This window comes from Arvicola amphibius, chromosome 13 (genome assembly GCF_903992535.2).
Source record: "Arvicola amphibius chromosome 13, mArvAmp1.2, whole genome shotgun sequence".
In the NCBI taxonomy this organism is placed as follows: domain Eukaryota; kingdom Metazoa; phylum Chordata; class Mammalia; order Rodentia; family Cricetidae; genus Arvicola; species Arvicola amphibius.
The window spans coordinates 60,119,403-60,134,455 of NC_052059.1; the positions used below are offsets into that span (position 1 = coordinate 60,119,403).

The following is a 15,053-nucleotide window of genomic DNA, read 5'->3' on the forward strand; positions in this document are numbered from 1 at the left end:
GGAGTGAGCTACAGGAAACTCCCTCAAAGCTCCCTCTCCGTTCCTCCTCAGCCAGTCCCTCTTCCAACCCCCAAGGATGGCATGTCATGCCAAGAGCAATGTGAAAAGCAACAAAAAAAAAAATATTTGGTGCACCCAGCCCACTCCTCTCAGACTCTGTCACTCACCTCTCTACCCTTTTCTGCCCCCTAAAATTTATTTGGTTGGTCTGGACTCACTTGTGGCCTTTGATTAAACTCCCAAGGGGCCTGAAGAAGGCACTTCTGCAGAGGGTTAGAGGCACTAGAGCAAGCGAGGACTCCGCTCCTCAGTACTGGCAGTTGTGGGGAGCACTTCCGGAGGCTGAAGACAAGTAAGATAAGAGCCAAAGGGCAGCAGAAGCTGCAACAAGTCTAGCTGTTCCCACCCCATCACCTCAGAGTCCTGTGAGGTGGGAAAACAAAAGACAGCCAAAGGAAGCTGATGTCTTCCACACTTCCCAGGCAGGGCAGAGGTGGACGTCAACCCCAGGTGAGAAGTGGGTGAAGAGCCCTGTTTGAGAAATGGCTGATCCCTGTTACTAGCTTTTCCTCTGGGGACAGAAAGCTCTACACGAGGTAACGGTAGAGCCCAGGGGAACTTTCCTTCCCTGCATGAGGCAGAGGCAAGCTGCCTGCCAACCCCTTCCTCAAGGAATGGCCTTGCCCAGGAATGCCCACCACACACACTCTTCTTATTTTTCTAGACAACCTCTGTTTACTCCTTGGCCTGCCTTCCTCCTTCCTCCCTTCTCAACCTTTACTTCTGATTTCTCTTTCATGGAATTTGGGATTGACGTTATACAACAGTGCCGCCAACACCAAGTCTTGCAGGAAAAAAAAAATACAAAGAAATTTAACAAAAAAAAAGTATATTAATAAAAAAGTTCCAAAAAGGGGGGACTGTCATCTCTGTGGGGTGCGATGATTTCAAATTCAAGCTCTCTTGAGTGTCACCTAGTAGGGTGGGTGAAAAAGGAGGCCTGAGGAGCCACGGGTGCTGTAATCGTTCTAGGCTCCTTTCCCAAAGTGCCAAAGACTGAGGCCAGAGGTCAGAAATCTCAAGAAAGCACGGTTGGGCGGCCCTAGAGGGGCGGGGTCCCGTAGTAGAGGCGGGGAAGAAGGAAGGACCCGGACCAAGCACCATCCCCAGCTCTGTTTCGTACCAGGAAGTGCTGGGTGGGGGGGAGAGAAGCAGAGTTGACACCGAAGCCAGGTGAGGTTGGGACCGGGAAACTGATGCCACCTGAGATAGAAGGGGAGCAAGAAATCTCGCAAAGGAAATAGTGCAGGGATCCAGAAGGAAAAACTAGAAATGAAAAATCAGTCCGGGAAGGAAAGCGAGAAATGCACTAGGCTTTAGCGCAAGCGCAGTAAAAACAGACACGGGGTGGGGCAAGGACGCCTGCGTAGTGGGAATGTCCTTGCGAGGCGGGATGGTGGCTCTCAGATCCAGGTGGGAGGTAAAAGTGGGCACAGTTTTACGGTGGTTGTGGGACACAAGCTCTTAAAGAACTTGGCACAGGGCGATTCTGGCTACCTGGCTGGAACATGTTAAAGCCTTTCCACTCCCGGGGTCTGCCCTCAGGATGGTGCCTTCGTTGAAACTTCAGGACCTAATCGAAGAGATACGCGGGGCCAAGACTCAGGCCCAGGAACGGGAAGTGATCCAGAAGGAGTGTGCTCAAATTCGGGCCTCCTTCCGCGATGGGGATCCCCTGCAGAGGCATCGCCAGCTGGCCAAACTGCTCTACGTCCATATGTTGGGCTACCCCGCCCACTTTGGACAGGTACGGGCCTGAGATAGCTCCAGGATTTGAGGAAGATGACCAGTGGGCCCCTTTGCGTATCTGTACCCCATTTGTGTTTCTCCAGGTTTTTTTTTTTTTTGTACTGTTTTGTGAAAGGTTCTCTATGTAGCCCAGGCTGGCCTTAGAACTGGCAAAAATCCCTACCTCCGTTTCAGTGTTGGGATTTCAGGCATGCCTCATTCCGCCCAGCTAAATCCTTTAGTTTCTGAGCCTTTTGTCCATTACCCTAGTGGTGATTCCTTAGCCAACCCCGTTCTTAGCACCTTCCCATGCTCTCCCTACCTCACTCCTACACAGGTCCCCGAAACCTGCCTGCCATCGTCTGCATCTCCACTAAAGTTTCTGGTTAAAGAGAGCATGATGGAATATGATTCCTCCAAGTTAATCTGGCCTTAAGAAGGGTATAGCTGGGAAATTAGTGCTGTGGTTTCACACTACCCTTCCCTCCCGGTCTGCTTCCTCCCCTGTAGATGGAGTGCCTGAAACTGATTGCCTCCCCCAGATTCATAGACAAGAGGGTGGGCTACCTGGGGGCGATGCTCCTATTGGATGAGAGGCACGATGCCCATCTGCTCATTACCAACAGCATTAAGAAGTGAGAGGGTTCTGGGGCACTTGAAATCAGGGCGTTGGGAGAGTGGGAACTGCAAAATCCTGAGGGCTGCCTGCTACCAGTACTGGGAAGAACTAGTTTTCTTCTGCTTGACTGGCCATCCTTCCGAACCCTACAGTGACCTGAGCCAAGGGATTCAGGCAGTTCAGGGTCTGGCCCTGTGCACTCTGAGCGCCATGGGCTCCGCTGAGATGTGCCGGGACCTCGCCACTGAGGTGGAGAAGCTGCTCCTGCAGCCCAGCCCCTACGTGCGGAAAAAGGTGGGATGCAGACCGCTAGGCATTTGCCTCTCCACAAGGTGTTCCCAATCTGCCCTGTGGGAGAAGTGTGGCATCTAATTCGGTGACCCTATCTGAGGCCCTTGATTTCCGCAGGCTGTTTTGGCCGCCGTGCACATGATCCGGAAGGATCCCGAACTCTCCAACATCTTCCTCCCACCTTGTGCCAAACTGCTGCGTGAGCGCCATCATGGTAAGAGCACAAGGCCCTCCACCATCCACTTCTGGTCTGGCTCTGAAATGATGTGAAAAGCAAATCAGGAAAACCCACTCCCTGGACAAGGGTGGTGCACACACACAAACTGTCCCATGGCCTGGCCCACCGTTCACTGCCCCGCCCTGACCCCAGGCATCCTGCTGGGCACCATCACGCTGATCACGGAGCTCTGTGAGAGAAGCCCTGCAGCCCTCAGGCACTTTCGCAAGGTGGGCTAGTGAAGGGGCAGGCCGTGGGGCAGGCCAACGCGGGTGGTGGGTGAAGAATCGGGACTGATGGTTGAGAAGAGAAGAGGCATGCCCGGACAAGGCTGCCTGTGTGCTTCTCCTTCCAGGTAGTACCCCAGCTGGTACAGATCCTCCGGACTCTGGTGACAACAGGATACTCAACAGAGCACAGCATCTCTGGTGTCAGCGATCCCTTCTTACAGGTAGGCTGAGGCTCACTTGTATCCCCAGAACAGGAAAGACTTCACAGGAACACCATGGCCAGTAGTCACGTCCCGTTTTGGCACAGTCCAAGTGACAAGCTCAGGACTGCTCTAGTCACCCTAGGACTGGGGGTAGGGAATGGAAGGTGATTACCGAAGAGTCAGAAGATCCAGTTTGGTAACCAGTTTGGCTCCAAAGCCAGGTGTGGTGGCACATGCCTTTAGTTCCAGCACTTGGGAGGCAGAGGCAGAGGCATCTATGCAAGTTCAAGGCCAGCCTGGTCTATAAAACAAATTTCAGAATAGCCAAGGCTGCGCAGAGAAACCATGTCTTGAAAAACAAATCAAAAAAGGCCTGTTCCAAACTCCCCTACCTCTACACAACTCCACCTCCTGCCAGGGGCCAAGGGATCTGTGGAGGTGAGAGGGAGGGGTGGGAAGTGGGGGGAGTCAGAGCCCTCACCATGTAGCCCACAGACTCATGGCATTATCCTCGAAACCCCTCTCATCCAATCTCAGGTCCAGATACTTCGTCTCCTTCGGATCCTGGGACGGAACCATGAAGACAGCAGTGAGACCATGAATGACCTGCTGGCCCAGGTGAGAGGCACCCTGTAGGCATGTGGTTTCTTAGGGTCCCTCCGCCCTGAACTTCCTCACATGACCTTTTATCATGCAGAGATCATCTAATTGCCTTTCTGTCCCCCTGAAACCAATGAATTCCATGAAGGAAGGATAGAGTGTGTCGCTACACTATCGTCCCAGTGTGTAGGCTGGTCCTAACACAATGGAGTCCGGGGAACTTGGGTAGGGGCCGAAGGATTCTAGAAATCACAGGACAACTCGAGCCCTGTGCTGATATTGCCTCTCCCACCATCCACACAGGTGGCCACCAACACAGACACCAGTCGCAATGCAGGCAATGCCGTCCTGTTGGAGACAGTGCTGACCATCATGGACATCCACTCTGCAGCGGGCCTCCGGGTACCGTTACATCCCCATGTGCTCTCCAGCTGTGGCGCCGCCTGCCCAGCTGGTCCTGGTCACGCCCATCATGGAGGAGATCCCACTGAACCAGTGGCTTCTTCTCTGACTGCCTCCACCTTCTTCTTCCCATAGGTTCTAGCTGTTAACATTCTTGGCCGTTTCTTGCTCAACAATGACAAGAATATTAGGTAACAACCCCCGGTATCTGGCTAGACTATCACACTGCACATCTGGCCTTCTGCGTTCTCCATCTTGGCCAACCTAACTCTTAACCTGTACCTGAGCAGCACAGGGTGTCCAGGCAGATGGCCTCATATGGCATGGTCTCTCTTACTCTGACCAGGTATGTGGCACTAACGTCGTTGCTTCAGCTGGTACAGTCCGACCACAGTGCTGTGCAGCGTCATCGGTCCACCGTGGTAGAATGTCTCCAGGAAACAGATGCCTCCCTCAGCAGGTAAGCAGAGCGAGAAGGGGACAGAGCAGAGGACACAGTACCTGGTGGGCGACGTGCAAAGCAGCTGGAGCGAGAACTAAAGGACAAGATGCCTGAGGTCAGTGGATGCTGGAGCGGGGTAACCTGGGCCATCTGCCTGGACGCCTCTCTCCTGCCAGGAGGGCCCTGGAGCTGAGCCTGGCCCTGGTGAACAGCTCCAACGTGCGAGCCATGATGCGGGAGCTGCAGGCCTTTCTGGAATCCTGCCCCCCTGATCTTCGGGCTGATTGTGCTTCCGGCATCCTATTGGCAGCGGAGAGGTGAGATGACAAGTGTCTAGGAGTCAGAGGGTGCGGCCTGGGGACGGATGCTGAGATAACTGATGAGTCACGTCCCCTAGGTTTGCTCCAAGCAAGCGGTGGCACATAGACACCATCCTGCACGTGCTGACCACGGTGAGATGGGGTAGTCGGGGAGTTGGGGAGGAGCGGGCAGAGCTCACTGCTCTGACTTGGCCACATCTCCCCGTCTCCAGGCAGGCACCTATGTGAGGGATGACGCAGTGGCCAACCTGACCCAGCTGATTGGGGAGGCCCAGGAGCTTCACGCCTACTCTGTGTGCCGCCTCTACAGTGCCTTAGCGGAAGACATCTCCCAGGTCTCACTCCCCTTCCCCAGCTCCGGCTCACCAGCCTTTCCAGCACTAGGATTTGAGTGGTTTTCCCCCTAGCGTAGCAGCCAGAAGCTGGTCGAGGACAAAGCCCACCCCTCGCTTAGGCTTCTGTCCTGGCCCTGGTGCCTACCGACTGCAACTCCAGATACAACTTTCTTCCTCAACGTTCTAGAATGCCGACCCCCCAGGCAGTCTTCAGGAGCAAAAGAGATGTATTAAGGCTTGGCGCATACTTTCATTTCTGTTATTACCTTCAATGCTGAGTGGATTAACAGGTGCCAGCTGATATCTATAACTCCCGTCTGTCAACTTAAATAGAGTGGACAGAAAGCATCCCAGTTTTCTTACGAAAGAGCCTCTCAGGGCTCCGTCATGTGACCAGGCCATGTAGTTTTGGTACTTGCCCACCAGAGGGCAGTAGGAACCAAAATGCCAAGACAGCCTGCTAACAAACTTAACCCTTCCCTGCCAACCCCATGAAAGGACACTGTAGGGTCTAGAAGAGAGGAGGCCCCCAGCTAGCTCAGCCGTGTCTCTTTCCCCACGCAGCAACCACTGGCTCAGGTGGCAGCCTGGTGCATCGGCGAGTATGGGGACCTCCTACTGGAGGGTAACTGTGAGGAAACGGAACCTTTTCAGGTGAGAGCTGAGGAGTGGGAGGTACACTGGAAAGGACCCGTCAGGACAGACGTGGCCTGTGGCCATGACCTGTTGTCCACTCCTGAAGGTGGAAGAGGAAGAGGTGCTGGCGCTGCTGGAGAAAGTGCTGCAGTCCCATCTGTCCCTGCCAGCCACCCGAGCCTATGCTCTCACAGCCCTCATGAAGCTCAGTACCCGGCTCCCGGGAGGTAACAAGTAAGAAGTCCCAGGCCTTGAAAGATGTCCCTTCCTGGTGGCTACTAGTCCTTGAACTCTCCAAGCACAGGCCCCTCTCTCCGGCCCCCTAGTCCTTAGGAATTTGCTTTTGAGCCACATATATTAGATGTCTCCTTACTCTGTGAGGCTTCCGCTTTCCCTCTCGTCCTGGAGGGGAAGAGCAAGCCGACTGCCATTGCTTCTCACAGGCCACGTTGTGGCCCAGTCGTATCCGCCAGGTGGTCTCCATCTATGGGAGCTGTGTGGACATAGAGCTTCAGCAGCGAGCTGTGGAGTATAACATGCTCTTCCAGAAATATGACCACATGAGGTATGCGAGCTTCAAACTCCATGCTCCCCGAGTGTTCCCTTCTAGATTGCCTTGCTCTCTGTGGTGAGCACCTCCCACCCATCGCTGGCATTGGTCTCGTTCCCAGTCCTCATCGGTTGTCTAGAGACCAGCAACAGTGCACTGTCTTAGGAAACCAGAATGGCACTTTCAACCCTGCATGCAACCCTGCATGTGACCCCGCATGCCCAGAGCCCTCTTCTTCTGTTCTCAGTCCTTTTCCCAAATGCTTCTGTGCAAGCATAGGGTTCACACAGAGGGACCCTTGCATTCCATCCTCTCAGGGCTGCCATCCTGGAAAAGATGCCTCTCGTGGTGCGCAGTGACCCTCACGTTGATGAAGAAGGAAAGGAAAGCAAAGCCGGGGCCCAGCTCTTAGAAGCATCAGCCCCTGTCCCTACAGAGCCCCAGGTGAGGAGGCTGGAAGACCTGAGTAAAGAGGACTTCTGTGGGTGTCCACGCCCTGCCATGACCCTCCGGCCCTTTTTCCCAGGCCACTAAGCTCTTGGATCTGCTCGATCTCCTGGATGACACTCCTGAGCATGCTCAGCACCTTCCTCCTCTCGATCCTTCCCCCGGGGAGACCTTGGTCCACCTCCTGGACCTTCCCTGTGCACCTCCAGCCCCTGGTAAGCTCAGCAAAGGGAGTACATTAGAGAGGGTAGCTGAAAATGTGACACTCTCTGTCTGAGCCAAGGACAGAGACACCATCTCAGTAGACAAAGGTTTCATCCTTTCTTGGTTCTCTGTAACGACCTTTGTTGTATTTCTTACCTCAGGCTGCAGGCCTATTTCCGCTCCAGGCTGCATCATATCCCACTACCCACTCCACTGGCCCCTTCAACCCCCACATTCTTCCACCTCAAACACTTGACATTTTATGCTTTCCTCAGCACCTCAAATGACTAGCTCACGCTCACTCTTCGGGCTTCAGCTAAATGCCAACCACCTCATCCTCTCTCCCCTGCTTAACTTAGTTCTCCTCAGTTGCTTTTGACTTCTTGTCTCTAACATCATGGCGATGATCATCTTGCATTTTGTTGTCGTGTTGTATCCCCGTCCCCACACTAGATGGTCGGCTCTCACCTCAGCTTGTGTAGCTTCTCATTAGAAATGGGGCAGTGCAGAGCCAAGATTCGCTTGCTCCATTTTGATCGGGTGAGCCGATAGCTGTGCTATGTTAAGCCTGAGCACTGAGCTGCCTCTCTCCCTTCTCCAGCTCCCATCCCTAGTCTCAGAGTGTTTGATCGTGAAGGCGTCCGACTGGACCTGTCCTTCGTGCGGCCCCTGGAAACCCCAGCCTTGCTCTTAGTCACTGCCACCACCACCAACTCCTCAAGGGAGGATGTTACCCACTTTGTTTGCCAAGCAGCTGTGCCCAAGGTTTGGAAAAATAGGGTTCAGCCATGTGTGGTAGCTCATGCCTATAATTCTAGAGCTTGGGAAGTTGAGGCAGGGGAATCACGGTTTGAGGCCAAGTTGGGCTACTTTGTCAAAAAGAAAGAAGAAAAACTTAGGGTTCAGAGGTGGTACAGCATTCTAGGAGAAAAGACCAGAGAGTAGTAGAGGTCAGTGGGAGGCAGAGTGAAGCCAGAAAGGGGTGATGTGGTCAGTTGGGGAGCCACTGAGCGTGGAGGACTGCCCGAGCCCCCCCAGAGGTCGTACTACGCTCTGCCCACACCTCCCATTTTCAGAGTTTCCAGCTGCAGCTACAGGCCCCCAGTGGGGACACAATTCCAGCTCAGGGTGGCCTTCCTATCACCCAGCTCTTCAGAATCCTCAATCCTAACAAGGTGAGTTGTCAGACCCTGTGGACAGGAGACATGGGGACAATCAGGGCCCTAACCCTCCCTGGTCTCTGCTTTGTTTGTAGGCAACGCTGCGACTAAAGCTACGCCTCACCTACAACCACTTTGGCCAGCCGGTACAGGAGGTCTTTGAGGTGGATAACTTGCCTGTGGAAACGTGGCAGTAACTTGCTGTGGTCTGTGTCTGACCTGCGTGTTGCCAGGCTCTTGGTATCTTATTCAAGGAATGGAAATAAAGGCACTCATAAATTGCAAATAGCAAGGAAACTTTATTCAAAAGCGGTGGTGGTACAAATCATAAATACATTGCGAAGAGCAATGTCCACAGTACTCGAGGGCCCAGGGTTATTGCCTGGTGCTTCTTTAATGGGGTCTTAGGGGAAGGAGTTCATTGCTAAGTGGCATAATATGAGTGGTTCTTTATTTTGATTGACAGGCTTGGATTCTGTAAGCTTTTCACTGTGCATGACCCTTCCCATGATGCATCTGTTTTTTTAATCATATGCTCATTCTTCATAGGCACAGGATGATAAATAGGGGATTCTCCTTAAAAGTTCACCCAAAGGACACAGTCTCCCTTACTCTGCTTGCACTCAGAACCCATCTAGGCCCAATCAGCTCCCATATGTTCTAAAATGTTTGAATGAAAACTGTCCGCAAAGGGGAGTTTTTGATGGCTGCTGGGGGAGGAGAGACTTACTCCATTGTTTGAAGTAGGACACACATGCCACTCAGTAGAGTGCAGTGGGGGTCCTAGGTGCGCCGTAAGAAGGATGTGGGGACTTAGTCACGATCCTAGGGTGCCAAGTGCATCCACTATTAGATGAGATGTGTGCACATCTCAAGCCAAGTGGAGTTCTAGGTTGTTAAAACGTTGCCTCCTAACTGCCTCAGCTCACCTGAAATCTGTCTGCACCCTCAGCTGGGAACAAAAAGCTCTGAGGGCTAACAGCAGGTGGCACTCTGGCCCTGTGTTTGTCACCACAGTCTGAGACTGAAAGCCTATGAAACCTGAGCAGGGCAGAAAAGCATGTTTTGACCTAGTGAGAAAGCAAATGTGTAGGAGCAAGGGTAGAGCCTTCTCCACAGGATGTATGACTTCCTGAAACCCCAGGAACCTATCTCAACAATGATTTCTTTTTCTCCCCGTCTCTGGGTTGGAGAGCAAATTTGTCTCTAAACTGCCTCCTAGGGCACTCTACCCTCTGGGCACAGTGGCAGACCCAGCAGAGTTCCAGATCTCTAACAGAAGTTCCCAGCCGTTTCCCTGCCTTGTTGCTATTCCCTACCCCCCAAGGCAGGGGAATCCCTGCTGCTTCCCACTTCTCTAACTCAGCTGTAAGGCGGCTTCAGTGCTGCTGGCAGAATCAATGGCATCGACCACGGGAGGGGGGTGGCAAGGGATTTTCCTGTGCTTAACTACTGATCACAGCTAAGTGGAAATCCTATAAACACGAGCGGAAATCAATGGAGGCTGCTTAGCGGCCAGGGGAGAGGGGCGGCCCACAGATTGCATCTGACGGATGAGGGAAACAGTGAGGGAGGGCTCAAAAGAGGGCAGCTGAGGATGGGTGAAAGACCGGGCGGAACTGGAGACAAAAGTGGCCCTGTTGGAAGGGAAGGGCACGGTGGGTCCAGGTGTGGATGGCAGCTTCGGAGAGGTCCCTTGCCTTACAGAGAGTGAACCCGGCTCCCAGGAACTGTCAGGATGTCGAGTCCCCAGTGGCTTCACTGCCACTGTTTGCCTCGAGCAGGCGCTGATAGTCCAGAGGCCTGAAGCGCTGTAGGTATACCATGAGCTTGGCAGGTGCCGTCTCCCGTGCTGGCACTCCTGCAGGCAAGGGGACAGCGAGGGAAGAAACAGATGCAACCACTCACTGTACACGCTTTCGCTTTGCTCCCTGCCCACCCAGTGAGGACTCCAAAGTTTGCAAAACAGTACTAAGAACCCAGATGCCACCCAAGCAGCCTCTCTAAGTCACCCACTCCGCAGGTGGACTGCAGAGGGGTGAACCCAAAGATTTACTCGGTTGTGTGGCTGGAAAGCCATGCCTGAGCCTCTCCAGCCATGAGAAATGCTGGGGAGGCACCCTGTGCCACCAAGACAGGGGAGCCAAGCCATTTCACATATCACCCCTCTCTCCCAATCAAGAGTCACGCCCATGTAGGCAAGCCTGAGCTCGCTAGCTTGATGATGAAGCACATGCAGGGAAGTACAGAAGAGAACCAAACGCTATGGAAAATAAAGAACAGGAACTGTGAAGTGGCGTTCACAGCATCTCCTTTCTAACCACTGGCTGCCAGTGTTGTGAATGGGCATCGGCATGCTGACCCACAGCTGGAAACTAATGCCATGTGCCATGTGTGGTTTCTAAGGAGGTTCAGTTCCCTAGGGCTGTCGGGACCTGTGGGGTGCACAAACCCTGAAGTGTGGGGCCCAGCTGTCTGTGTCAGAGCTAAACATGGAAACAGAAAAATCTGCCAAAGTATCCCCCCTCCCGCCCCACACAAATATAATGTTCTTGTCTTTATTCCAAGCCAAAAGCACAGTCCAGAGGGTGTGGCTACCTCCACCTGCAATCCCAGCACTGGGGTGGATCACAAGGTTAAGGCCTTACCTGGGCTACACAGAGGACGGAAGAAAAAGCCAAGGGGATAATGAGGACGTAGGAAGTTCAAAGAGAAAATGGAAGTTTATGGAAAGGATCACAGCAGAGACCTGATACACAGAACTAGAAGAATTAAATGAGGTGATAATGAGGATAAAGACTGGAGACAAGAATTAAATCCAAATTAGCTACTATGGAATAGAAAGCCATTTTACAGATGTGAAAACAAACTGGACCTTTGAGAAAGTTGCCACAAAAAAAAAGTTCCCTTATAAAAATGATTCTGGGGCTGGAGAGATGGCTCAGAGGTTAAGGGCACTGGCTGATCTTCCAGAGGTCCTGAGTTCAATTCCCAGCAACCACATGGTGGCTCACAACCATGATGTAATGAGATCTTGTGCCCTCTTCTGGCCTGCAGGCATACAATGAGGCTGAACACTGTGCACACCATAAATTAATTAATTAAAAAAATGATTCTGACTCCCCACTACTCTATGGCTTGGAGGCCGGGGCGGGGGAAGTGGTCTCCAATGAGGTTAAATGAGAAGCAGGGGCGGCATCAAAGAGCCTGTCTCCCTCACCAAGCAGGGTGCTGAAGCTGAAGATCTTCTCTAGAGCAGCTGGTACCTGAGCCTTCTCCCGCACCATGACCTCTACCTCACCCACAGCATAGCCGAAGTCTGTTGAATCCAAATCCACTCTGAGCTTCGGCTCCTCTTCACTGGCTCCATTTAAGGCCAGCATCCAGGAACTTCGAGTAGTCACGAAACTAGCTACTTCCTGCAGCTTCAGGGAACCCAAGACAGCAGCCACACCTGCAGTCCCAGGCTCCTCAGCCCCGAGCAGTTCAAATAACTGAGCCACAATGGCAGATTCCGATGTGAGCTCCACATACTCGTTGTGGGATCCTGAAATACCTGTTACTCCAGGGCATTTGAGCTCCCATCCACTACCTTCTCGTTGTCGCAGCCAGTGATCAGATCGCATAAGGCTTAGCTCAGAAGTATCATAGTAGGTGTCTTGGAAAGTGACCCGGTGCTTCAGGGTGCCCCCCAACTCCTGCAGCCTTTCTTCCGTGTCAGGCCCTGGAGTAAACTTTCGCTCCACTTCAATCAAGCCCTGGGCCATGTTACCTGCAACACAGGTTGGCAAAGAATTCACTGCGTGCTCAAGGGTACGAATAGTCAGCAGAGACCACCCCCCCACCTTAGTCCTGGATGAATTTAAGAGGCACGCACATACACTGTCTCAGAGCTCTGCCTCAGCGACACAGGGTTCTACTTCGAGATTTCAGCGTGCTGCAATGATAACAGGTCTCCAGTTAAATCCTAGTACTGATAATGTCTAAAACCCAAAGGCTCGCTAGAAAGCAGGCCCTGATGCTGATGACCCTTCCACATCTTCTCTCTACACCTTGCCACCCAGGCCAGTGGTTCAGTGCTTGGAGTGTCCTGTCATTCTTCGCACAGCACCGACCAGCTGAACCTCAGAACTCTCTTCAAGACCCCAGGGTCCCCCTCTCCTGGGACCCGGAAATGGGGGAAGGGAACCCACGGTACACCCGCGAGGAATGCCGGGAGCAGTCTCCGGCTCCGGACCTTGGCCCTGGCTCTTTACGCGCGGGTCCGGACCTAGCACCAGCGGCCATATTAGACCGGTGTAGAGGTGCCAATAACAAGCTAAGCCCGAGAGGTCTGTTAGGTTACGTGGGACCCAACCCGGTAGGCAAGAGGAGCGAGACCATCCTCTAGCCCGCTGCTCATCCTGGATCCTTCCTGGAACCGGGGCATGGGCCAAGATCTCGAGCCTCAGCGTGAGCCTGGCACCCTGGGCCTGATGCATGATGGGAGATGTAGTTCCAAGGGCCACCTCACCTTTCATGCCCACCCGTCGCTATGGTGATCAGAAACATGCAATTAGTGTTAACCAGCGGGGCTCTACCTGAAGCTTAACAGGAGGGGATTGGGGGTTGGCAAACGTGAAGAGGAGAATGCAAGGAGCTTAGGCTCCAGACCCCAACCCCTCCCAACGCAGACTGTGGGTGGGCCCGATGAGACACAGCTACTCAGATACTGCAGTTTATGGCTGCCCACTAAGGGCTGGTCAGTGGTAATGGTCTGACGCGTGAGTGGAGTAATTCAGTTTAGCCACCTGGGATGTTTTTATAATTTTATTTTATTATTTGACACAAGGAGCTCATGTAGCCCAGACTAGCCTGGAACTCCTGATCCCCCTTAGAGGTGAGTGTTGGGTTACATGTGTGAGCCACCATGCCCTACCTCTATCCTGACATTTTAGAAGGGATCTAATACAAAATGGTACGAATGATTAGGATAAAGGAGAGTGGGAAACTTTCTATCAGCGGAGGAAGTGATATTTTGAATGTGAATTAGAGATGTGATGGAGGAGCTGGAGCGATGGTTCAGCACTTAAGTACACTTGGTTTTCTTAATAGAGGGCTGGAATTACCGTCCTAGCACTTATATGGGGGATCACAGCCCCTGTAACACAGTTAGAGGGGGATCTGACGCCCTCTTCTGGACTCCTTGGGTACTACAGACAAAACGCTGAATTTTTTTAAAAAAATATTTCTTATGGTTTATTTAACTTTATTTTTTATGTGCACTGGTGTGAAGGTGTCAGATCCCCTGGAACTGGATCTTCAGACAGTTGTGCGATGCCATGTGGGTGCTGGGAATTGAACCCGTGTCTTCTGGAAGAGCAGTCAGTGCTCTTAACCGCTGAGCCATCTCTCCAGCCCACACTGAATTTTTTTTTTAAATTAATTCTAGAAGAGGAGGAGAAGAAGGAGAAGAAGAAGAAGAGAATGTAATAGGATTTTGATTGTTGGAGACCTGGGTAGAATTAACTGCCTGAATAAAAGGACCAAGAGCTAGCCAGAGCACCTAGTCAGTATCAAAGCAGACTATGGCTTGAAGTACGGTTGAGTGGCAGCCTGAAAAAAAGCCATGAGTGAGTGCCAGGCTAAGCTGTCCGTTTCCAGCAGTCTTGAGCACACACATCTGTACAGGCACATATCTGTAAGCCAGCATCTGGGACGGCTGAGGCAAAAGGATCACAGCTTGAGGTGAGTCTGAGCTACAGACTGATTTCCAGGCCATGCTGGGCTAAGGCCAAGACCTTCTCTGGAAAAGACAAACACAAAAACAAAAATAAACACAGACAGACATGGGAATTACTCTCTGTTTGCTCTCGGAAGCGAGACGGGTCCTTAACCTTACCCTAATCCTGTACTGTATTTGTAGACCTTAATTTTGTCTCTGCCTCTGAGCGAAGACACTGCTAACTTCTCGACTTGCTTCCATGGTGTCAAGTGCAACACCTGCTCCCTTATGTCTCTATAACAACCGGGGAGGAATTATGGGAAGGTCCGTGGTTTACAAGCATGGCATTTTGAACATGGGATAGCATTACACAAACTGCTACTTCTGGGTTGGATCTTATAGAATACAGAAAATATCAGTGTTTTCTGGGTCAACAAAACTGAAAAGTAAAGAACTGAGTGGGAAGGAAACACCCCCAGACCCCAACTCTTCTCTTTAGCTTGAAGCTCATCTGTTGTTTACTGGACTCCAGCAAAACTCAAGGTCGATTCTGCTTCACTTCGTAGACCATTGCCCTTGGACATGCTACTCCACCTCCCCAAGTCTGCTTTTTCAGTGTTCTGCCTCACAATTAAAAGAGGATTGAAGATTCATTAACAAACTCAACTGTTACACGGTAGAAACTCAAGATAATGGTTTCTTTCCCACCCTCAATTTCAGGAGTTTCTGCTATTGTTGTCCTTTAAGAAAAATATGCCCTATCAGCTAGTTTAGGCTCTGGAATCAGACCACTGACGTTTGCATAATGGTACTATTGTTTTTTGGCCATGAAATCTTGAACTGGTAAGACTTGGTTTCCTCTACTATAAAATGAACTCCTGTATACTGTGTTTTAGAATCTTAGA

At 52.0% G+C, this 15,053-nt stretch overlaps 2 protein-coding genes across 13 annotated transcripts; one reads left to right on the forward strand and one right to left on the reverse strand.

Moving 5' to 3' along the window:
- The first annotated feature begins 1,134 nt into the window (after positions 1 to 1,134).
- On the forward strand, positions 1,135 to 8,732 carry Ap1g2 (adaptor related protein complex 1 subunit gamma 2). Of its 2 annotated transcripts, XM_038310240.1 has the most exons (22): positions 1,135 to 1,233; positions 1,606 to 1,807; positions 2,299 to 2,423; positions 2,560 to 2,701; positions 2,816 to 2,912; positions 3,069 to 3,145; positions 3,271 to 3,366; positions 3,886 to 3,966; positions 4,252 to 4,350; positions 4,486 to 4,541; positions 4,697 to 4,810; positions 4,969 to 5,109; positions 5,190 to 5,244; positions 5,325 to 5,447; positions 6,012 to 6,101; positions 6,190 to 6,317; positions 6,544 to 6,648; positions 6,951 to 7,077; positions 7,160 to 7,295; positions 7,886 to 8,049; positions 8,361 to 8,459; positions 8,540 to 8,732. In XM_038310240.1, the coding sequence occupies exons 2-22, from the start codon at positions 1,607 to 1,609 to the stop codon at positions 8,639 to 8,641; spliced, it is 2,358 nt and encodes a 785-aa protein (XP_038166168.1). In that variant the 5' UTR covers positions 1,135 to 1,233; position 1,606; the 3' UTR covers positions 8,642 to 8,732. The 2 variants fall into 2 exon arrangements, with proteins under 2 accessions (XP_038166168.1, XP_038166169.1); XM_038310241.1 differs by lacking the exons at positions 1,135 to 1,233; positions 1,606 to 1,807; positions 2,299 to 2,423; positions 3,069 to 3,145 and having other exon boundaries at positions 2,659 to 2,701.
- Thtpa (thiamine triphosphatase) lies at positions 8,724 to 12,911 on the reverse strand. 11 transcript variants are annotated; one of them, XM_038310250.2, is made up of 4 exons: positions 12,825 to 12,911; positions 12,326 to 12,381; positions 11,741 to 12,216; positions 8,724 to 10,305 (listed from the first exon to the last, which is right to left on the reverse strand). In XM_038310250.2, the coding sequence occupies exons 3-4, from the start codon at positions 12,209 to 12,211 to the stop codon at positions 9,907 to 9,909; spliced, it is 870 nt and encodes a 289-aa protein (XP_038166178.1). In that variant the 5' UTR covers positions 12,212 to 12,216; positions 12,326 to 12,381; positions 12,825 to 12,911; the 3' UTR covers positions 8,724 to 9,906. The 11 variants fall into 11 exon arrangements, with proteins under 11 accessions (XP_038166178.1, XP_038166172.1, XP_038166170.1 ...); XM_038310244.2 differs by having other exon boundaries at positions 12,802 to 12,906; XM_038310242.2 differs by having other exon boundaries at positions 12,322 to 12,381; positions 12,802 to 12,905.
- Positions 12,912 to 15,053: the final 2,142 nt, after the last annotated feature.

What these genes read in the sequence shown, in the direction of transcription:
- Ap1g2 (XM_038310240.1), top strand. Translation starts at nt 1,607, where the DNA reads ATGGTGCCTTCGTTGAAACTTCAGGACCTAATCGAAGAGATACGCGGG. An exon ending in CTGTGCACCTCCAGCCCCTG is followed by an intron (nt 7,296 to 7,885) that starts GTAAGCTCAGCA and finishes TCCCTTCTCCAG; the next exon opens with CTCCCATCCCTAGTCTCAGA. An exon ending in GAATCCTCAATCCTAACAAG is followed by an intron (nt 8,460 to 8,539) that starts GTGAGTTGTCAG and finishes CTTTGTTTGTAG; the next exon opens with GCAACGCTGCGACTAAAGCT.
- Thtpa (XM_038310250.2), bottom strand. Translation starts at nt 12,211, where the DNA reads ATGGCCCAGGGCTTGATTGAAGTGGAGCGAAAGTTTACTCCAGGGCCT. An exon ending in TCGGCTATGCTGTGGGTGAG is followed by an intron (nt 10,306 to 11,740) that starts GTAGAGGTCATG and finishes CCTTGCCTGCAG; the next exon opens with GAGTGCCAGCACGGGAGACG.